General features: G+C 42.0%; 1 protein-coding gene across 4 annotated transcripts in view; it reads left to right on the top strand.

The window, feature by feature from the left end:
• LOC138831485 (cation channel sperm-associated auxiliary subunit beta-like) overlaps positions 1–14,345 on the top strand; it is an 80,729-nt gene extending 66,384 nt beyond the window's left edge. For 3 of the 4 annotated variants that reach the window (XM_070028547.1, XM_070028545.1, XM_070028546.1), the window contains exons 21-27: positions 3,014–3,211; positions 4,403–4,513; positions 7,711–7,821; positions 9,465–9,600; positions 12,377–12,477; positions 13,607–13,681; positions 13,956–14,345. In XM_070028547.1, coding sequence (XP_069884648.1) covers positions 3,014–3,211; positions 4,403–4,513; positions 7,711–7,821; positions 9,465–9,600; positions 12,377–12,477; positions 13,607–13,681; positions 13,956–14,144 — 921 coding nt within the window. In that variant the 3' untranslated portion in view covers positions 14,145–14,345. The remainder of the gene's footprint in view (positions 1–3,013; positions 3,212–4,402; positions 4,514–7,710; positions 7,822–9,464; positions 9,601–12,376; positions 12,478–13,606; positions 13,682–13,955) is intronic. The other variant, XM_070028548.1, reaches the window with a different exon arrangement.
• The last annotated feature ends 8,860 nt before the right edge of the window (positions 14,346–23,205 follow it).

Here is a 23,205-nt window from a genome sequence, read left to right on the forward strand (position 1 = left end):
CCAACAACAACAACAAAAAATCTGTCCTCTTGGAAATGTTCAGCAGCTATTAACTTTTTTATTTTTTCCCCTAAACTGGTAACACTATATATATATACTTTTTGAAATATGTTTTAATCTTTTCAAATCAGTAAACATTTTTCTACAAATTCTCAACTTTTTGTATCATGAAAACTTTCATATACACAGAAAAGTAAAATGACCATATATTCATTATCCAGATTAGTCAATACTTAATATTATGCTACTTTTTACCATCCCTATTTAACTTTGTTTTTTATATTTTCATGTATTTTGAAGTAAATAGATGACATATTATTTAATTCCTATAAACTTAAATACACATCCTTAAAATAAAATATGTATATTAAGCCAGGTGCCAGTGGCCTATGCCTATCATCCTAGTTACTCAGGAGGCTGAAATTTGAGGATCACTGTTCAAAGCTGGCCAGGGCAGGGAAGCCTGTAAGACTCATCTCCAGTTTACCAACAAAAAGCTGGAAGCCGAGTTGTGGTTCAACTAGCCTTGAGCACAAAAGCTCAAGGACAGTGCCCTGGCTTTGAGTTCAAGACCCAGGACAGGCACCACAAAAAAGGTGTATTATATGTCATATACAACAGTGACATATCATCATTCAATTACTCAAAAATAATATTGGAATCCTGGCAACAATGTTACATTCAAGCCTAGCAACTTAACCAGACTTTATCTAAAATAATAATAATTAACAAAATAAAAAGTACTTAGGGCCAGGCACCGGTACCTCACGCCTGTAATCCTAGCTACTCAGTAGGCTGACATCTGAGGCTTGTGGTTTGAAGCCAGCCCAAGCAGAAAAGTCCCCATGAGACTCTTATCTCCAATTAACCACTCCAAAACAGGAAGTGGTACTGGTACTGTGTGGCTCAAGTAGTAGAGGGCTAGCCCTTCAGCAGGAAGAGGCTCAGGGACCACACCCAAGCCCCGAGTTCAGGCCCCACAACCAACAACAGCAACAAAAAAGCATGAAAACACACACACATATACTAACTGTGCATAAATCTCTAGTGAAAACCTATCTTTATGAAATAAAGATTGCTGTTTGGATCTTTTTTTTTTTTCAAAATGTAGACAAACAGGAAGTTGTTTTTTTTGTTTTTTTGGGGTTTTTTTGTGATCATGGAGCTTGAACTCTGGGCCTGGGCCCTGTCCCTCCAGCTCTTCAGCTCAAGGCTAGCACTCTACCACTTGAGCCACAGAGCTACTGCTGGTTTTCTGGTGGTTCATTGGAGATAAGAGCCTCATGAACTTTCCTGCCTGGGTTGGCTTTGAACCTCGATCCTCAGATCTCAGCGTCCTGAGTAGCTAGGATTACATGCATGAGCCACTGGCACCCAGCTCAGGAAGTTGTTTTAAAGCCAGGTGCTGATGGCTCAGGTCTGTAATCCTTCTACTTTGGAGGCTGGGATCTAAGGATTGTGGCAGAAAAGTCCACGAGACTTTTATCTCCAATTAACCAGCAAAGAATTGGAAGTAGAGATGTGGGTTGAGTGGTAAAATGACAGCTTTGAGTGGAAAAAGCCAAACAAGAGTGAGAGGCCCAGTATTGGCATGCACACACACACACACACACACACACACACACACACACACACACACACACACACACACACACATACACATACACACACACACACACACACACACACACACACACACACAGAGTTGAAAGTTGTTTCATTCATCTGCATAGCAAATAACTAGGTAGTCATCCATCAATGAAGGAAACTCCATAGATCTAAATTGGATGTAATAGTGTTATTTAATTAAGTCCTTTTGATCCTTGTTCATCTTCATATATTTTATTATAATTCCAACTGAAATATATTCTAATTCAATTGGGATGTATTTCTTTTTTTTTTTTAATCTTTTTGTCAGTTGTTGGGGCTTGAACTCTTTGCCTGGGACACTGTCCCTAAACTCTTCAGCTCAAGTCTAGTACTCTACCACTTTGAGCCACAGCATCACTTCTGGTTTTCTGGTGGTTAATTGAAGATAAGGGTCTCACAGACTTTCCTGCATGGGTTGGCTTTGAACTGTGATCCTCAAATCTCAGCCTCCTGAGTAGCTAGGATTATAGGCATGAACCACCAGTGCCCAGCAGGATATATTTCTTTAAAAAGAAATATTTTCCTATTAATATTTATTCTCAAACAGGTACTTAGGGTCAAGCTTATTGGTGTTCCTAGGATCACTCTTTTTCTTTCTTTTTTTTTTTTTTTTTTTTCGTCAGTCTTACTATGTTGCCAAGGATCATCTTAAACTCCTGCTGATTCTCTTGCCAGTCTCCTATGAGCTGAGGCTTCGGGCATGCACTTTTTTCTATATTCTTTAGCTGTTTACTATATTAGTCTTCTAGGGCTGCGCACATGCGTGTGCACACGCACACGCGTCAGTCTTGGGACTTGAACTCAGGGCCTGAGTACTACCCTTTAGGTTTTTTTGCTCAAAGCTAGTGTTCTACCACTTTGAGCCACAGCTGCACTTTTTTTTTGAGTGGAGGAGAGGTTGGGAGGGAGCTGATAGTTAATTGGAGATGAGAGTCTCAAGGACTTTCCTTCCTGGGCTGGCATCAAACCATGGTCCTCAGATCTCAGCTTCCTGAGTAGCTAGGATTACAGGTATGAGCCCCTGGTACCTGGCTAGAAATTAGCCTTCCTACAGTTCTGGAAGCTGCAGACCTAAGAACTAGATGTTTTTGTGTCTCCTAAAGCCTCTCTTCTTGGTACGCAGTTGGCCATCTTCTTTTTGGTCCTTATGTGATCACCCCTCAGTCTGTCTTGTCTGTGCCCAAATCTTAGAAAGGCATGGCTCGTAATGATACGGTTTTGATTGCCTCTTTAAAGTCTCTGTATCTAAACACAGTCATCTTCTGAGGGCCCAGGGTTTACAGTTCAATATGGAAATTTGGGTGAAAACAGTCAGGGCCATGAGTTAAGTTTAAGTAATCTTTCTTTATCTGGTTATTTCCAGGGTTCCACTTCTCTGGCATTGGTTATGTGGGAAGCCTCATCAGAGTGCTTCGTGACCACGCTGGTGCCCACACTCAAAAGCAGCTGCAGTTACCTCAGGGCTATGCGCCATATCCCCAGCATGGTCATCCCTCCCGAGGACTGGCTTAGCGGAGAACACCAAGACAGTCAGGGTTTCAACAGGATCAAAACACTGCCGGTAAGAAATCTAGGTAAATCTGGGCACCTGTGACTCATGCCTGTAATTCTAGCTACTCGGGAGGCTGAGATCTGAGCATCATGGTTTGAAGCCAGCTTGGGCAGAAAAGTCCCCAAGAGACTCTTTATCTCCAATTAACCACTTAAGAACTGGAAGTGGAGCTGTGGCTCAAAGTGGTAGAACACTAGCCTTGAGCCAAAGAACTCAGGGACAACTCCACAAGTGACCGGGAGATTGGGGGGGTGGGGGGGAGGATCAAAGTATATGGGTATGAGAGTTCCAATGATGTATTCCTTCTGCATGCATGGAATCCTGTTTCAGGATTTCTTTTCTGAGATTCTCAAATGCTTCGGTCCTTTTGCAATCTTGTCTTGAGGAGGCAATAATGATTACTTAACTCTAAAATGTAAACACTTTCTAAAATAATGATATTTTCCTTGGTAACTTAACTTGGTTATACTATCTTGTGATTTTGGGTTTTTGTGATACAGATAGCTATTTGATCTCACACAGACTTAGCCTAAGTTAGTGTATCTAATTGGTCCCATTTCAATGTAATGAGTTTAACTTTTGCCTCATCAGAATCTGTGACCCTTTTTTAAAAAAAATAGATGTTAACTAACTAGCTACTTATATTGTTTTCCTGTGACTAAAAGCAAATAGCCAATAATATTGAAGTATTTAAGGACATCACTAAATCTCTTTTACAAAATGCATAAACATTATCACATTGACTTTATGGTAATTAATTTAGGTACCAAAAGTGGTTTGCACTTGTTTACAAGCTCCAAGTTATATAACCATGGGTTGAGGCTTACTTTTTATTATTTTATTATCATTAAGTAGTTGTACAAAGAGGTCTTGGTGCAACACATCAGTTTATGAATACAATGTATCTTGATCGATGTCATCCCTTTCATCATTTTCCCCCAGCTTTCCCAACCCCATGCATCCCCTCAAATCACCTGAATATTATTACTGCATTTACCACTCTTCCTCTGGGAGTGGAGGTTTCTGAAACTGATTAAAATAAGGGGTAGTGTTGGAGAAGAGAAATTTACCTTAATACTTTAGGCTACAAAAGGACAAAATTGCATTTAATGCTTTTCAGGGGGAAATATCTATATTTACATTAGTACATCTTCATAAGTGATAATGTGTTGTACATTTTCTTTGTTTAATCACTTGCAGGTAAACTACAGGCCTCCATCTAATATGGGAATTGCTATTCCACTCACAGATAATTTTTATCATGCAGATCCTAGCAAACCCATACCTAGAAATCTATTCCATAAGTCACAGGTAAATGACTTTTTTCCTATATATAGACTAACATAGTATTAATTTTTTCATTAGTTGTTGTTCGTGTGTGTTTTCTTTTTTCAATTTTTTATTAATTTTATTATTTTTTTGATTATGTGGAATCGAAGAATTGAACTCAGGGCCTCATGCATGCTAGGCAAACATTCTACCACTAAGTCACAGTCCCAGCCCCATAGTATTAATTTTGTACTTAAGAAATCATTCAGTAGGCATTGGAAGCATGGCTCAGTTGGTAGAATGCTAGCCAATGAGCAAAAGTGACAGACACTGAATTCAAGTCCCATTCTAGGGCCCTCCCCCCCCCAAAAAAAGAAATCATTCAGTAAAATTATAGATGGACCTAGCTGTGTGGACTAAATAAGAAGCTTCAGCAATTATTATTATTATTGTTACCATGGCTATCACTATGATTGTTGCCCCTTTTCCTTCTCTACTTCTTTAGCCCCTGTCGGTTAACAGCTATTCTTGCATATAGTTCTGGAGCCAAGAAATCTAAATGGACTCTACCCTTGACCTCTCCCTGTCTTGTATTTGAATTTCAAAGAGAACAGGCCAGTGAGCATCTTTGGTCAATGGATACTGGCAGGTCCATCCCAGATCTTCCAGCCCCCTGACAGGAATTCTATCTACTAGGAAACAAGACTGTTTGAACCAACATCAGGTTGTTGCCTAGAAAATAGCCCAATCTCAGCAGAACCTTGACACTCTAGAAGTAGCCAGGCATCCTTCTGGAGGTAAAGTTGAACAGAAAGAAAGAGCAAAGGGAGGCCTTAGAGTTTAGAGGAAAAGTACATTGTGATGTAGCTTCTCACAGGTAGCTTCTCCAGTTCTCAACTGGAACTTCATGGGTACCAGAAGAATGCACCTACTTGCCTGTATCCATATGCAAATGTATAAGCACTTATATCCATTCATACACACACCTCCCTGCTCAGAGACCTAAAATTGATACTTGGTTTGTTCAAGATTCTTCATTGTTTTCTCTTCTCATTCAGAGTGAAGACCAAAGTTTGTTTTTCTTTTTTTTGGAGGGGGGCTGTTTTTTGTTTTTGCTGGTTGTGGGGCTTGAACTCTAGGCTTGGGCACTGTCCCTGAGTTCTTCAGCTCAAGGCTAGTGCTCTTCCACTTGAGCCATAGTGCCTTTCCGGCCTTTCCTGGTTATGTGGTGCTAAGGAATCGAACCCAGGGCCTCATGCATGTGAGGCAAGCACTCTACCACTGAGCCACCTTCCCATCCCCATGAAGACAAAATTTTTACAGTGACTTCTAAGGCCCTCCTTGACTCTGATTTGGCTTTACCTGATCCCTATCCCAACGCCTCTTCCCACTGCTCAACTATTCTCACCACATTGACCTCTTTGCTGTTTTACAAATTTGCTGGCCATGTGTGTTTCAACCTCAGGGCCTTGGCAGTTGCAGAACATCCCTCTCTAGAGTGCGCTTTCACCAGACAGCATGCGTTCACTCTGTCACCTTCCCCAGGGTCTTGCTTAAATGCGAGGATCAAAATGAGGCCTTGCCCAACTTATCATTAATTATAATTTTATATATTTTACTAATTTATTTACTGCCTTTCTGACCCCTTAAGAAGGTACCTTCATGAGGCAAGTTTTTTAAAAAATCTCTACTGTATTCATAGTGCCCACAATACTGTCAGTGATAGGATGTGCCTAAAAAGTGTTGAATAATGGCCATGCCTGGTGGCTTGCCTCTTAAATGTCAGTCACTTGAGAGGCAGAGTTTTGAAAAGATCATAGTTTGAGGTCAGTCCAAATAGAAATTTAATGAGGTCTAACTTTACCAATAAGCTGAATGTATAATACCAGTTAGGTGGAGTCCTAAATAGGATCATGATTCTGGTTGGCCCTAGCAAAAATGCCAAACCATAGCTGAAAAATAATTGAAGAAAATGAGATTAAAACTTGACTCAAGTAGTAGAGTTACTGTCTAAAAAATAGGAGGCTTTGAGTTCATGTCCCAGGACCACTTAAGAAAACTTAAGTGAGTGTGTCCCATGTACCCATAATCCTGCACTCAAGGGCCGAAGGCAAAAGGATTAATCCAAGCTACATGGCAGACTGATACTGAAAGGATCATGATTCTAGTGCAGCACAGGCACAGAAACTTATGACTCAGGGGCTGGGAAGTTGGCTCAGTGGTAGAGGGCTTGCCTTGCATGCCTGAGGCCCTGGGTTCGATTCTTCAGCACCACATAAGCAAAAAGAAAAAAACCAGAAGTGGCGTTGTAGCTCAAGTGGTAGCTGAGGGACAGTGCCCAGGCCTAGAGTTCAGGCCCCACGACAAAAAAAAACAAAAACAAAAACAGAAACTTATGACTCAATCTCAACAGAAAAATAAAAACTGGGTTCTGGTAGTACATGCCTATCAGCTACAGCCAGAAGTATAAAATCAAAAGATCTCAATCCATGCCCAACCTGGTAAAGACTGGTCGTTGTCTAGACCTTATCTCAAATATTACCAAAACGTCCAGGTACCGGTAGCTAATGCCTATAATCCTAGCTGCTCAGGAGGCTGAGATTTGAGGATCACAGTTGGAAGCCAGCTGGGACAGCAAAGTCCGTGAGATTCTTATCTCCAATAACCACCAAAAATACCAGAAGTGGAGCTATATGACTCAATGGTAGAGTGCAAGCCTTGAGCAAAACTCTCAGAACAGTGCCGGGGCCCTGAATTCAGGTAGAGTGCCTACATAGCAAGCACGAGGCCCTGAGTCCAAACACCACTAGTGCCAAAAAGAATATATATGATTAGACGGAGGTTTTGAGTGGAGCTCAGTGAATGACAAAGGCTTTGGGGTCCAAAATAACTGCACTGAAGTCAACTAGCAGTATATGAACAATACTTGGGCTCAAATTACCATGCAAGGAGGTTATTTCAATTCAGAAATTTTGTATGCTTGTTTTAGTAGGCTCTGTGTGCGTGTGTGCGTGTGTGCGTGTGTGTGTGTGTGTGTGTATGTGTGTGTGTCTAGACAAGCACCATACATCTGAGCTACACCCTAAACCTGTCCTATTTATTATTAATGAATACTTTCCTCTTTTAACTTCTTGGAAATTGTATTTATTCAGGCAACAAATGTTTATTGAATACTTACTCAGTTCAGAGAAATCCTGCAACAGAGCAAACAAGTCAAGGTCTGTTGCCTCTGTTTGCAGGAAACAGGGAAATACAAACAGTGCGCTGGCGCCTCCAACCGGGAGGAGTGCAACTGCACAAATGACCAGAAGCTTTCAGACTCTGTCGCTTTCTCCGACTGCAAAGAAAAAGTAAGAAATTATTCATTACTTTCTGATAAATAAGACTTGGACATGCACCTTTAGCTAAACACGAAAATTCAGACATAATAAAAATGTCTATTAGGACATAGAAATGAATTTGACACACAGTTGGAAGACCCTGGACTTAAATATACCTAGAGGAATTAATTAACTTTATCTGTAAAATAAAAATACTGCCTTGTCCATCTCATGGGATACACACACACACACACACACACACACACACACACACACACACACTATGTTACATGATAGAAACTTGTAACCTATTAAACTGGATGCATTAACTGATAATGTCAAGAGTGAGTCATTGAAGAAAGTTTTGATGTTTTTGTGGTTTGTTTTTTTTTTTGTCGGTCGTGGGGCTTGAACTCTGGGCCTGGGCGCTGTCCTTCAGCTCTTCAGCTCAAGGCGAGTGCTCTACCACTTGAGCTACAGCGCCACTTCCTTGAAGAAAGTTTTGAAAGTCTATTATGTATCAGATTCTTAAGACTAAAGAACATGAAGGCTCTGTTTTCAAGGAGCTCCATCTAGTGGTAGTGACAGGTTCTATGCCAAATAACATTTCATTCTGTTGGTATTAAAGCACCCAAAGACTAATACAATAATGTGTATACATTAGCAACACCATATGTGCAGTTGGTATAATATTCAGATAGATCCATTTTAAAGATATCATAAGACACTATAAAGAAAGACTGTATAATGTAATAGACAATATTTGTAACTATATGAAGATTTGATATATATAATACAGGGTTGGACATAAAATCAACAAATAATAAATTGTAAGGGTTGTTATTATAGAAACCATGCTGTTAAATTAACATCTTTTTTTCCTTTTTCTTTTTTTTCCTTTTTTCCTTCCTCCTTCCTTCTTTTATTTGTCTTACTACTTATCCCTGGCTGGCCTTAAACTTTTGATCCTCTTGCCTCACCTTTAGGTTGCTGTAAGAGCAGTATTTCTTGAGCATTTGTTTCCTGCTACACACTGCTCTAGATCTTCTCTATGATTTATCTCATCTGAGTCACAGAGAAGCTGGACAGCTTGTTAAATATCACCTGTTAACAGGTGTTGGAGTTGTATTTGAACTTGACAGCCAAAGCCTGGAGGACTATAATGGGCAGTAGTGGGGGATGGGGCTGTAAGCAACATTTTTTAAAAGTTTGAAAGATCTTAAATACCTGATTTTTTAAAAAGTCCAACAAGCCAGGTGCTGGTGGCTCACACCTGTAATCCTAGCAACTCAGGAGGCTGAAATCTGAGGATCACAGTTCAAAGCCAGCCCAGGCAGGAAAAGTCCAATTCACCACCAGAAAACTGGAAGTGGCACTGTGACTCAAGTGGTAGAGCGCTCGCCTTGAGCTGAGGGACAGCGCCCAGGCCCAGAGTTCAAGCCCCATAACAAACAAACAAACAAAAAGGGCCAACAGAAAGTTATAAATTTCAGTGTTTGTGTATTGCCTTTGAAGTCCTGAGCAATTTAGTTCAGGCCTGAAAGGTGTAAATCCTACCGGGAACTTCATTTAGAATAGCTCCTCTATTGGGAATACACACTGATTCTCCACCAGGAAACAAAATGAATTTTCATATGGAAAATTTACATACATTTGTGGAATTTGTGTTTTAGGTTCCACGTTTTAAGTTTCCAGTTACACAATATCCAGTTTCCTTGGAAATTTACAGCGAGGATGGACTTATCCCGGTGAAACCTACATACCTGGTCACAGTGACTGAAGTTAACACGAGGAAAAACTGGGAACTAAGTAGGCTTTGCTGTCTTCTTTCATCCTTTTATCCTCTAACTGATGCCACTGCTGGTTTGCGAACGCCCGTGGCTTATGAAGCCTGTGTGGCTAAGAGCTTGCCAGTCATTCTTTGGGAAAGGGTCAGAATGAGTGAGTGTGTGGTTGTACACTCCTTGTCACCTGAATTTGATGGCAGAAGAGCAGTCTGAAGAATTTGAAGCTGGGCACTGGTGGCTTACGCCTGTAATCCAGCTATTCAGGAGGCTGAGATCTAAGGATCTTGGTTCAAAGCCAGCTTAGGCAGGAAAGTCCATGACACTCTTATCTCCAGTTAACCACCAGAAAACCGGAAGTGGCACTGTGGCTCAAGTGGTAGAGCACTTGCTTTGAGCTGAAGAGCTCAGGGACAGTGCCCAGGCCCAGAGTTCAAGTCCTACAACTAACAAAAAAAAAAAAAAAGAATTTGAACTGCACTCATTAAAACAGAAGGTCACTTTGTAGATTAGTAATGATGATCAATTGAAGTCATGCTGCAGAATATGCTATAAGAGGTATGGCTAGATCTGACTGGAAATAGAGAAGACTTCCTTTAAAAGTTTATGTTACAGGAACTGAAAAGATGCAAAATAGTTTCTATGTGTGTGCTAGTCCTAGAACTTAAATTCGTGGCCTAGGTGCTGTCCTTGAGCTTTGTTGCTCAAAGCTAGCACTCTATCACTTTAGCCACAGCACCACTTCATAAATATTTTGTTAAAATAAAATGGAAGCAGGATGCTGGTAGCACAGTCCTATAAGTCTAGCTGCTCAGGAAGCTGAGATCTGGAGGATCTTCGTTTGAAGCCAACCCAGGCAGAAAAGTCCCTGAGGTTCCATCTCCAATTAACCACACAAAATCAGGCTGGAGGCATGGCTCAAGTGGTAGAGTACCAATCATGAACAGAAAACTGGGTAAGAGTAAAAGTTTTTTTAAAAACTCAGTTTATACCTCAAACATTTTGTTTGTTTTTGTGTAAATACATTGAGATGAGAAGATGAGTAAGTAGAAGTCAGTGGCAATAGAATCAATGACTAGATAAAAAGAAATAAAACTTTTGTTTTGGTCATGGGCCTTGAACTCAGGGCACTGGCCCTGTCCCTGAGCTTTTCACTCAGTAGAGCTAGCACTCCACTGTTTTAAACCAATAGAGCCACTTACTTTTCTAGTGGTTAATTGGAGGTAAGAACCTCATAGACTTTCCTGCCCTGGCTGGCTTCAAACCACAATACTCAGATCTCAGCCTCCTGAGTAGCTAGGATGCAGGTATGAGCTACGAGTGCCTAGTTGGAAATAAAACATTTAAGCAGCCATTAATATGCTACTAAATATCCAGATGTTCAATATTCAGAGTCTAATTTGTCCAGCATCTTGAAATTTTAAAAATCCAGTGATAGTCCAGATATTTTCTGTACTTTCTTTTTTTTGGGGGGGGGGGTCCAGGCCTGGGCGCTGTCCCTCAGCTCTTCAGCTCAAGGCTAGTGCTCTACTACTTGAGCCACAGCGCCACTTCCTGCTTTTTTCTTTTTGCTTATTTGGTGCTGAGGAATCGAACCCAGGGCCTCATGCATGCAAAGCAAGCGCTCTACCACTGAGCCACCTTCCCAGCCCATTTTCTGTACTTTCTATAGTATCCTAGCGACTGCTTTTACCAGATTTGGAGGCTGGATTTTTAAATATTAAAACATTTTATGTGCCTGATTGTTAAACTATTGGTACCTTGAAATTATCCATGGAATATATCAATAGCCCCAACACTTGGGAAGCTGAAGCAGGAGGTTGTAAGTTCAAGACCAGGCTAAACTACTTAGCAAGATCAGTCTCAAAAAGAAAAGAAAATAGACATTAAATGGTAGAAGTATTTCCACCATGAAAATTGGCTAAGACTATAATCAGAATCTATCGTTTCCTTTATATTTCACATACCTTTATACCATTAAACACCTACCCTGGCCCTAATCATTTCCTCTGAAAGGACTTAAGTGATTCTATCATAAAAATTCACTGCCTTCATATTAGGAAGCACTTACTCATCACTAAGAAGGTGCTGAGATGATCTTACAACCAAAAATCAAAGGATGTTTGGCCAGGACTGGTCATGAACAGAGGGCTGGAAGGAAGAGGTCAGTCTGAAGCAAGGTGCTCAGGAGTCTTGACCTTCTGGAAGAGACCATGATAGGAAAAATAAGATATGCACCTAAAGATAGAGTCTACAAAGCCAGGCACTGTTGGCTCATACTTGTAATCCTAGCTTCCCAGGAAGCTGAGATTTGAGGGTTATGGTTCAAAGCCAGCCTGGACAGGAAAGTATATGAGACTCTTATCTACAATTAACCACCAGAAAACTGGAAGTGGTACAGTTGCTCCAAGAGGTAAAGTGCTAGTCTTGAATGAAAGAGCTCAAGGGTCCTGCCCATGTAATTGTAACTCCTCTGTACAGTATGTTCACAAATAAAATAAAATTAAATTTAAAAAAAAATAAAATAAGATTAAATAAAGATAAAAAAAAGAAAGAGCTCAAGGGCAGCACTCAGGCCCTGAGTTCAAGCACTATGACTGATATTATAAAAAAAAAAAATATATATATATATATATATATATATATATATACACACACATGCATAGATATATGGTCTAAAAAGTCAAGCAGAATAGTCATGTTAAACATACTATCATTGTACCTTAATATAAGTGACAAATTTTTAGACAAAATAAGAAAAATAACCTAAGTGCTTAAAATATATATTTCATGTATTTTAGGACACACTATACCTGAAAATATTAAAAAAATGAAAAGATATTTGGAACCAGTTCTTGGTGCTTCAGTATATAATCCTTTAGGTCTCAACCTAAGTATAAAGGTAAGTTGATGACATTTTTGTTTTTACTATTTTAAGTTTCTATAAAACATATATGTCTAAATTAAGATTGATTTTAAACTGTAGATATCCATGAATGATTGGAATAGCAACCTTTTGTGTGTGTGGCAATACTGGGGCTTGCACTCAGGGCCTGGGTGCTATCCCTTAGCCTTTTTACTCAAGCTGGTACTGTGTCAGTGGAACCACAGCTCCACTCACATCTTTTTTTTTTTGCTGGTTAATTGCTGATAAGAGTCTCACAAACCTTTATGCACGGGCCAGCTTTCAACTGTGATCCTAAGGTCTGTCTTCTGAGTAGCTAGGATTACAAGTGTGAGCCACAGACACCAAGTGGGAGTAGCAACTTTAAAATATATGGACAGTTTTTCTTCTTTTTTGATTTCCCTGGGTGTTATTATTTGTAAAGGGCTCAGAAACTTAATATTAAGTTACTATTTTCATGCTGACCTGTAAGTGAGATTATATAAAGGACTGCAGAAAGGCTGTTTCCAAAAGTTAGAGGAAGAAATGGGCTCAAGGGATATTCACAAGCCTGTGTCTTCTAGTACCAGCTGCCTATCTAACCATGTGATACTCATACAATCCAGGTAATTGTGAAAAACTAATAAAAAATGATGGAGTATACCATAAATATGATGTTTAGTGGCTGGGAAGGTGGCTCAGTGGTAGAGTGCTTGCCTTGCATGCATGAGGCCCTGGGTTCGATTCCTCAGCACCACAAAAGCAGAAAAAGCCTAAAGTGGCACTGTGGCGCATGTGGTAGAGTGCTAGCCTTGAGCTGAAGAGCTGAGGGACAGCGCCCAGGCCCAGAGGTCAGGCCCCACGACCACCACCACCAACAACAACAAAAAAAATGAGGTTGAGCCTCAAGTACTCATCAAGACCAAATTAGGTTTTGTGGGAGTTTTTTTAAATTCTGTAAAAAGTATCAGTTAGTGAATTCCTGGGTAGCAATCCCTTTTTCATTTTGATATAAAATAGATATGTCCAAAAGTCTTAAAAATAGAATGGAATCTTTCTATGAAGCATCCATAGGAATGTGGGACAATGTCTGGTTTTACTTAAAGGTGCATATTGCTGCTATGACATGGTGTGTTTTCTCCCCCAGGGGTCTGAGCTGTTTCACTTTAGAGTGTCTGTTGTTCCAGGGGTCACTTTTTGTAACTTAGTCGAAGAATTTCAGGTACTATGAACGCACGAGCTATCCAAGAGAGGGTGAGGGCCGGGAAATGACATGACTAGTATCAATCCAAGAGAGACGAAGGACAATGATGATTCTTGTGTGAGACGAGACTTGGAGCCAGACGGGGAATGTGCAGAATGATGTTGTGATGGGTGAGACTGCTGAATGTCTGCATTACTCTGAGCAGAGCATTGCTGGGTATGGGTATCATACAATGTCCACTGTTTCACATTGGACTCAGAAAGCTTAATGACTTTCCTTTGTTTTGTGGCAGATTTACGTTGATGACGTGCCATTGCCATTTCCAGGACATACGCTTATTGCCGTGGCAACAGCCGTAGTGATGGGGGCGTTGATTTTTACAGTATTTATGTTCCAGCTGCGGAACATCCACCCAGGGGCAGCAATTCGAAAATGGATTCAAGGAAACAAAGTGAACATATCAAATAGCAGTGTCTCATAGCATAAACTAAACAACATCCTAAATCTCATTTCATCAGACAAATCCCAGAACAACATGCTTAAATGTTAAGTTTACAAAACAAAACCAGATAAAAAGACTACAGAATTACTATTATAATTCAAAGTATTATCTGCCAATAAGTTTACAATTCCATTCTCTTATTTTGAATACATAAGAAATTTATTTCAGCACTTATATAAATTATCCTGGAGATTTCTTTGGAAAAATATAAAATACTAATCAACTCTGTGTAGAATGCATTTTTCTGGGGTTTTTTGTTTATTTTTGGTTTTTGTTTGCAACTCGTAACTGCCTGTAGCTTATTTTGTGGGCCCCAAAGCCTAGAACCTTGTTTCTGGGTAAGAAAGAGGAAGGTGAGGGCTGGGAAGGTGGCTCAGTGGTAGAGTGCTTGCCTTGCATGCACGAGGCCCTGGGTTCAATTCCTCAGCACCACATAAGCAGAAAAAGCCAGGAGTGGCACTGTGGCTCAAGTGGTAGAGCACTAGCCTTGAGCTGAAGAGCTGAGGGACAGCGCCCAGGCCCAGAGTTCAGGCCCACGACTGACAAAAAAAAAAAAAAGAAAAAAGAAAAGAAAAGAAAAAAGAAAGAAAGAAAGAAAAAGGAAGGTGAATTTGGGCCAGCAGAGTTAAACACTGGAGGACACTCATCAGTGGATGTGCATCCAAAGCTTCATGGGAAATAAAGAAGCTCTTTGGGTTTCTGAAGGCAACTCCAAAACCAGACTACAGCATCCAAAAAGAGGGGAGTGTGACGCCATCAGGGGGTGTTGGTAGAACACTATGCATGGTAACAAACCTACATGCAACTATGTCGAATTCCAGAAGCTATATCTCGGTGTGCTCTCAGCACACCTGCTTCCAAGGAGCTGGAAGATGATGTGTATATTTAGACAAAACAGAGAAAAGAGGAGCCAAGGTTGTGGACTGATGGGAAAAGAGAGAGTCCTTAAAAGATTGTCCAAGATCAGACACATTTTCTTATGTTACAGCTTTCTCTTACCAAGCAAATGAGCTTCTTGTGGATGGGAAGAGATCTAAGACCCCCAAGATTTGCAAGTACCTAGTAGCTAAACACATTTAATGGGATCTCAAATATCCCATAGGGGCCAAATGAAAATCTTTCCAAGGGGAGTTGTAAGTTGTCTTTCATAAAAGTCAATCATTTTGCCAGGTGCTGGTGGCTCATGCATGTAATCCTAGCTATTCAAGAGGCTGAGATCTGAGGATCACAGTTCAAAGCCAGCCCAGGCAGGAAAAATCCATAAGACTCTCCAATTAACTACCGGAAAGCCAGAAGTGGTGCTGTGGTTCAGATGGTAGAGGGCTTGCCTTGAGCTGAAGAGCTCAGGGACAGTGCCCAGACCCAGAAGCCAATCCCCACAACCGACAAAAAAAAAAAAAAAAAAAAAAAAAAAGCAATCATTTTGGAAGTAATTACCTGAATTGTTACCTTAACGACAAAGAATATAACTGGCAGAGGTTATGAAGAGAAGTGGGAAGTGGAGTTGAGAGTTTTCTCAAAACCAAGGTTAAACCAAAGCTGGCAGCAAAGCAAAACCAAAAGAGCATTCAAAACCCAGCATAAAGTGGCTCATGCCTCTAATCCTATCTCCTCAGGAAGCTGAGATCTGAGGATCATGGTTCAAACCAGTCCAGACAGGAAAGTCTATGAAACTTTCATCTCCAATTAGCCATCAAAAATCCAGAAGTGGAGCTGGGGCTCAAGCAGTAGAACTCTGGCCTTGAGCAAAAAAGACCTAAGATAGAGCCTAGGCTCTGAGTCCAAGCCCCAGGACTAGCACAAAAGAAAGAATGAGAGAGGAGGGAAGGAAGGAAGCAAGCAAGGAAGGAAGGATGGAAAAGGAGAGGGAGGGAGGGAGGAAGGAAGGGGAGCATTCAAAATAAAAATCAAAGTTGAACCCTATCATCACAATAAAATATACAGAGATGAAAAGATGGAATTGTGTTGGGAGTGAAGACTCTCCATTCAGTGACGAAGAAGCTCAACAAGTCTCCACATCTGGGCAAAGGTGAGTGGGAAATGGACTCCTAGACCATTCTTCCCTAGCTCTCAGCACTCTCTATAATATACCCTCATAATATACTATCAACATGCTCCCTATCACAAATAGATGAAGGCATTATTAGGTCTTAGTTGTGGCACCCTATCATCCTCTTTGCTGGTACTCTCATGTTTTTGGAGAACATCCTACTACTGAATAGATATGGAATATGGACTGTAGGAATTCTCCAGGATCCTAATAAATTAGTTTTTCATTACCAAATTCTGCCTTATCCAATTTTATGTTCTGGTCTCCATGATTAAATTCTCTCAAAATCTAATTCCTTCTATATTTTCTTGGCTTCTGCCAGTACATTCTCACAGTCTTTGCAAAGCAAAGAACTTACAACCAGGAAAAAAAAAAAATATATATATATATATATATATCATATGTGATATATCATATATATGGTATATATGTTAATACCACATATTATATAAATTATTAATTATAGCATATGTAGTATTAATATATGTTAGCTATATATTAGCTGTTACATATATAATATGCAATGTATAATATATTGTAATTGTGTATAATATAAATTCTATATTTAAATATATAGTCTTACATAGTATATTATATATTAATATGATTAATATATGTTCTAATAGGCTGAGGAGGTGGCTCAGTGGTAGAGCACTTGCCTTGCATGCATGAGGCCCTGGGTTCGATTCCTCAGCACCACATACACAGAAAAAGCTGGAAGTGGCGCTGTGGCTCAAGGGGTAGAGTGCTCGCCTTGAGCTGAAGAGCTGAGGGACAGTGCCCAGGCCCAGAGTTCAGGCCCTACGACTGACCAAAAAAAAAAAAAAGTTCTAATCTAGTACATGAAATATAGTACATATTGTATTATTATAATATATTAACATTTGTATTCAATATTATATATTTATATATGATAATATAATCTATATTGAAACTCTTAAACCTCGGTGTAATAGGCAGGGGAAACATGGAAGGTTGCCCACAGTCCCCTTCACGGTGTCCCCCGGACCGACTGCAATCACAAAGCTTCCCGCGAGGCGTGCCTAAGTGAGAACATCAGAAAAAGCGTAGACAGAGACTAGGAAAAATCAAAATTACAGAACCTTACATCTCTAAAAGCAAGAAGAAAAGAAAAGGCCTGGCCAGGCCTGGCTCACGCCTGTCCTCCTAGCTAATCAGGAGGCTGAGATCAAGGCCAGCCCCGGCTGGAAAGTCCGCGAGACTCTTCTCTCCAATGAACCACCAGAAAACCGGAGGTAGCGCTGTGGTAGAGCGCTGGCCTTGAGCTGAAGAGCTGAGGACAGCGCCCAGGCCCAGAGTTCAAGCCCCATGACCGGCAAAACAAGAAGAGGAAAGAAGAAGACCACAGAGCGGCTCGAGGCAGATCACCGCGCCCGGCGGAATCAGGGAGAAACTGGCACCTGTGGGCCTCTGCCCAGACAGACCGAGCCGGCGGGGACGGAGCCGCCGCACGCGGCCCGGCCACCGGGAGGACCTGCGTGCCCTGCGCCACCGCGGAGCCCAGCTAGAGGCGCCGAGAAAGTGCCGGGCCCCAGGAGCCCCCGGCGGCAGCGGACCCCACCGGGGCCACAGCCCTGCTGAACTCCCCTGCAATCGACTTCACCCCCAGGGGGACCCCACCGCCCACCCCGCCAGCCCGGGCCCTGCGAGCAGCAGAGCGAAGCACCACAGCGCCCCGAGCCTGGGTGGCTGTCCCCGTGCGCACCGGGCACTCGCTGCCTGCGGCCGCGGAGGAGACTTCCGCGCGGAGACTGGCTGCAGCAGCGCGGGGCCGCTGCCATTACACCCCCGCGGCGTGTGGGGGAGACCCGGGCCAAGGAGGCCTCCACAGTACATCCCTGCCATGCGGGCCGCGTGCTTCCTCCCCCACTCCACCCTGCCGCTCCCGGGCGAAGCAGGCCCCAGGCCCCCGTGGGGAAGCCCAGGCTGCTTGGTGAGGGAGCCCTGCAGGCCGGCACTCCTCAACCACAAAGAAAAACTGACTTTTCTTTTAGTCACCAGTAGCCTTTTCTACCTCTTCCTTTCCTTGTTCTCTTAGTGATTTTTCTTTTCTTTCTTTTCCTTCTTTCCTCTCCTCCTCCTCCTCCTGCTACTGTCCTGGGGCTTGAACTCAGGGCCCAGGCACTGTCCTGATCTTTTTTGCTCAAAACTAACACTCCACTATTTGAACCACAGCCCCACTTCCAGCTTTTTTTTTTTTTTTTTTTTTTTTAAGTGGTATATTGGAAATAGGTGTCCTACAGACTTTCCTACCTGGGATGGCTTCAAACTGTGATCCTCCTGAGTAGTTAGGTTTACAGGCCCAAGCCACCTGCACCTGGCTAAGTAACACCTGGATGCTGGCTCTCTCAACGATTTTTTTTTTTTTTTTTTTTTGCTAGTCCTGGGACTTGAACTTAGGACCTGGGCACTGTCCCTAAGTTTCTTTTGCTCAAGGCTAACATTCTACTCCTTGAGCCACAGCACCACTTCCAACTTTTTCTGTTTATGTGGTACTGAGAAATCGAACCCAGGGCATCATGCATGCTAGGCAAACATTCTACCACTGAACCACATTCCCAGCCTTCCCACTGATTTTTTTTACAACCCTTGGCAATCCCTGGCAATCCTCACATTCTCCACCTACACACGAGGACTTTGTGTACTTGCAAACCTCGCAGTGTACTCCTTCCTCCCCGTCTTCCTCCTCCTATCACCATTTCTTTTTCTTTTTTTAAAAATTTTATTGTCAAGGTGATGTACAGAGGGGTTACAGTTTTCTACCACTATTTCTTTGAGATTGAATTCAATTACCCAAGCAAAAATGTCCTAATTACTATTGCTACATAATAAGTTAGCGTCAAGCTTAATGATATAAAGCAGGCCTTTTATTTTGCCCCCAATTGGCTGCTTCAGTAGTTGGGAGAGTTTTAGCCTGGTTTTCACGCATTGCAGCTGTGTGCTGGCCCCTGATGGCTCGCTGGGCTTCTAGACATGTCTTAGGTGGGTATACATGTGTCAGTGTATGCAGATGACATTAGGGCTCTCACCGAAATACATTAACCATTCAGGGGATGGAGGGAACAGGGAAAGAGAAAGCAATAGAGGGGGTTATTCTGATCAAAATATAGTACATGCCTGTACAAAACACCATGGTACATTTAATATACACAAAGGAAATAAATGACAGGAAAGTATAACAGGCTCTGTTTGGGGGAGAGGAGGGGTGAGAAGGGGAGGCAGCCATACCAACTAGATCAGGTTCTTACTACAGCATACCCTTGAGTACAAAGGGGACAGTGCCAGGCTAGGAGTTCCCAGGTATGCTAAGGTTACAGAGAAATAAAGCTTATGTGCATAAAAACGGTGTAAAGGATGAATATTGTCAGTGTACTGGATATGAAAATAGAACTATGAAGCCATTTGAAATGGTTCTAAAGGGGGTAAGGCTGATGGAGTACTTTGTACACGTGTGGAAATGGCATCCTGAAACTTCCCACATACAACTAAGGTCTGCTAGGAAGAAATCTTAACAGCAACAGATAAAAGAATGCCTCAGCTGAAACATTCACATGGCGGGCAGTTGGCTGCTAGATGGGAGCTTGGCCAGGACTACCAAAAGCAGCGACCCAGGGCCTTTGCAGGGATCTGAACTTTTTTTTTTTTTTTTTTTTTTTGTCGGCCGTGGGGCTTGAACTCTGGACCTGGGCGCTGTCCCTCAGCTCTTCAGCTCAAGGCGAGCGCTCTACCACTTGAGCTTACAGCACTACTTCCGGTTTTCTGGTGGTTTATTGGAGATAGGAGTCTCATGGTCTCTCTTGCCCGGGCTGGCTATGAACCGCGATCCTCAGATCTCAGCCTCCTGAGTAGCTAGGATTACAGGCGTGAGCCACCAGCGCCCGGCTGGGATCTGAACTTTTTATAGTGGCAGCTTCCCCTGCACAAAGCAACCCAAGACAACCAGATAGAGAAGTTGCCAGCCTTGGCATCACACTTGCTAAATTTTACTTTATTATTATTATTATTATTATTTTGTCAGTCATGGGGTCTGAACCCTGGGCCTGGGTATTGTCCCTCAGCTCTTCAGCTCAAGGCTAGCGCTCTTCCACTTTGAGCCGCAGAGCCACTTCCAAGCTTTTTGTTTATATGGTGCTGAGGAATTGAACGCAGGGCCTCATGCATGCAAGGCAAGCGCTCTACCACTGAGCCACCTTCCCAGCCCACTTCTTTATTATTGATGGTCCTGGGGATTGAACTCAGGGCCTCACACTTGTTAGGCATGTACTCTACCACTTGAACCACATCTCCTGCCCCTTATGCATTGGTAATTTTCAAGGTTTGGGCTCATTTTTTGCCTGGGCTGGCCTAGACTGCCATTCTCCTACTTGTGCTTCCCCGTGTCACTTGGGATGACAGACCCTTGTCACTGTACCCAGCCACTGAGGAAGATGGAGTCTTGAGAACTTTAATGCTCAGGCTGGCCTTGAACACCCACCCCTTGATCTTCGTCTCCTAAGTAGTTAGGATCCTAGGCATGAGTCCAGCTGGAGACTCCTTTTTTGATGGGACAAATGTCAGGAACTTGAGAACAATGTTTTAAATCACCTGAGGTGCTTACTGGATGAGGTGTTAGGAAAGAAGTTGCATTTGCAACCAATAATACAAGATAAATTTCAGGGACGTTGAGGTTGTGAGGGAATACATGGAAAGGATCTGTAATCCTATCTACTCAGGAGGCTGAGATCTGAGGATCATGGTTCAATGCCAGTCTGGACAGAAAAGTCCATGATACTTTATCTCCAATTAACCACCAGAAAAACCAGAAGTGGTGCTGTGGCTCAAGTGGTAGAGTGCTCGCCTTAAGCTGAAGAGCTCAGAGACAGCACCCAGGCCCAGAGTTCAAGCCCCATGACTGACAAAAATAGGTAATATCATCCTTCCTTCACATGTGATCCATCTATTTTAAGCTGCTATTGCTGGTATGACAGGCACATGTCACCATGCTCAGCTGCTTTGGTTGAGAAGGAGAATTGTGAATATTACTGCTCAGGCTGACCTAAAAACTCGATCCTCTCAATCTCAGCCTCCCAAATAGTGTAAAGAAGCAGCCGACATGCCGCTGTATTGATTGTGAAGAGGCCTTGCAAACTTCACTGCTTAAACTGCCCTCGAACTGTGATCCTCCCATTCTCAGCTCTCAAGGGGCTAGGATTACAGGCATGAGTCACAAAATCTTGCTTTCATTTCACTTTTTTTCTTTTTGGTTGGTCATGGGGCTTGAACTCTGGGCCTGGGTGCTATCCCTCAGCTCTTCAGCTCAAGGAGAGCGCTCCACCGCTTGAGCCACAGCGCCGTTTTCGGTTTTCTAGTGGTTTATTGGAGATAAGAGTCTCTCAGACTTTCCTGCCTGGGCTGGCTTTGAACTGTGATCCTCAGATCTCAGCCTGCTGAGTAGCTAGGATTACAGGCGTGAGCTTCATTTCACTTTTTTTTAGTGTGTGTATGCCTGATGCTTGACCTCAGGGTGGAGCATGGGCTACATGGTCGTCAGCAGCCTTCTAATGGGTGTTCAGAAGCTGAGAACATTTCTCAACCAGCACCAATCTGAAAAACACAGGCAATGTATTTGATTGCCTTGGCTTCTGACCAGTACTATTCAGAGGTTAAGGTACAGAATTTTAATAGCATTTAAGGATAATTCTATTTTTCTCAACTACAAAATTAGTAAGACTATTTGTAATGACAAAAACCAAGTCACAAACCATCAAATTCCTGATTTGGCTTAAAAATAAATTTTCTCAGTATTTATTGTCTTTGGCCATGTACACTACCTGCTTGGGTTACCCAACGGTGGAGAAAAAAAAAAAAAGAATGCAAGTATGAACACATTTGTACATTCAGAAAATACTTCTACAGTTTCTTCTTTGTTAGTAGATTTAAAACAAGAAAAAGAACTCCTTCAGAATAAGGTATTTGTGAGCTGGACACCAACGGTATTAAACTACAAAACAGCTTAGGACTGGGGATTAGTACAATGGCAGACATAAAGTGCAGATTCAACAGGACCTTGGATAGGGATCCAGTCCCTCACATGGGAGCACGGACAGGAAGAGTGATTTTGAGGGAAGCTAAAGGAGAAAGGTGACATGAAGCACTACTAACAAATAGGTAGTGGTCTATTTTAGACAGCAATTCAAAGTCACTCATTTTAGCCAGGTATGGTGCTGTACAACTGTAATCCCAGCACTTGCTCAAGTGACTGAATCAGGATGATCTTGGGTTCAAAGCTATCTTGGACTACATAGGAAATTCAAGGCCAACTTGGGCTACACAGTGAAACCAGTCTCAGAAAACCAAACCAAACCAAGAGAAAAGCTGCTTGGGTATTACTATTCAATAAATTGTACAATGCTTGTCCATTTCATATTTATGTATGTATATTTCATAATTCAAGAACAGAATAGACTTTAGCTTTTTCAGATAAATATATCTGTCTTGGCTCGCAGAAGCTTAGAGATAGAAAGTTAGAAACATGGCAAGATGCAATATGAGGGCGGGGAAGGTGGCTCAGTGGTAGAGTGCTTGCTTAGCATACAGGAAGCCCTGGGTTCAATTCATCAGTACCCCATAAACAGAAAAAGCTGGAAGTGGCGCTGTGGCTCAAGTAGTAGAGTGCTAGCCTTGAGCAAAAGAAATTCAGGGACAGTGTCCAGGCCCTGAATTCAAGCCCTAGGACTGGCAAAAATAAAAACAAAAACAAAAACACAATCTGAGAACAGAACTTTGCTCTTTGCATCACAAGTGAACTTTGCTATTGCAAACAATCCAGAAGAAAAAGAGTTGACTATTTCACCAGGATTAAAATGATTGCTTCGTGTTCCTTTAGTTAAAATTTAAAAAAGCCATAAAAGTCATTTCATAGTTTGAGCTTGTAAATTACACATATTGCTGCCAAATTATCTCCTGTGCTCCCTTCCCGACTGTCATATG

The sequence above is a fragment of the Dipodomys merriami genome, unplaced genomic scaffold (assembly GCF_024711535.1).
Source record: "Dipodomys merriami isolate MVZ:Mamm:240054 unplaced genomic scaffold, mDipMer1.0.p SCAF_198, whole genome shotgun sequence".
In the NCBI taxonomy this organism is placed as follows: Eukaryota; Metazoa; Chordata; class Mammalia; order Rodentia; family Heteromyidae; genus Dipodomys; species Dipodomys merriami.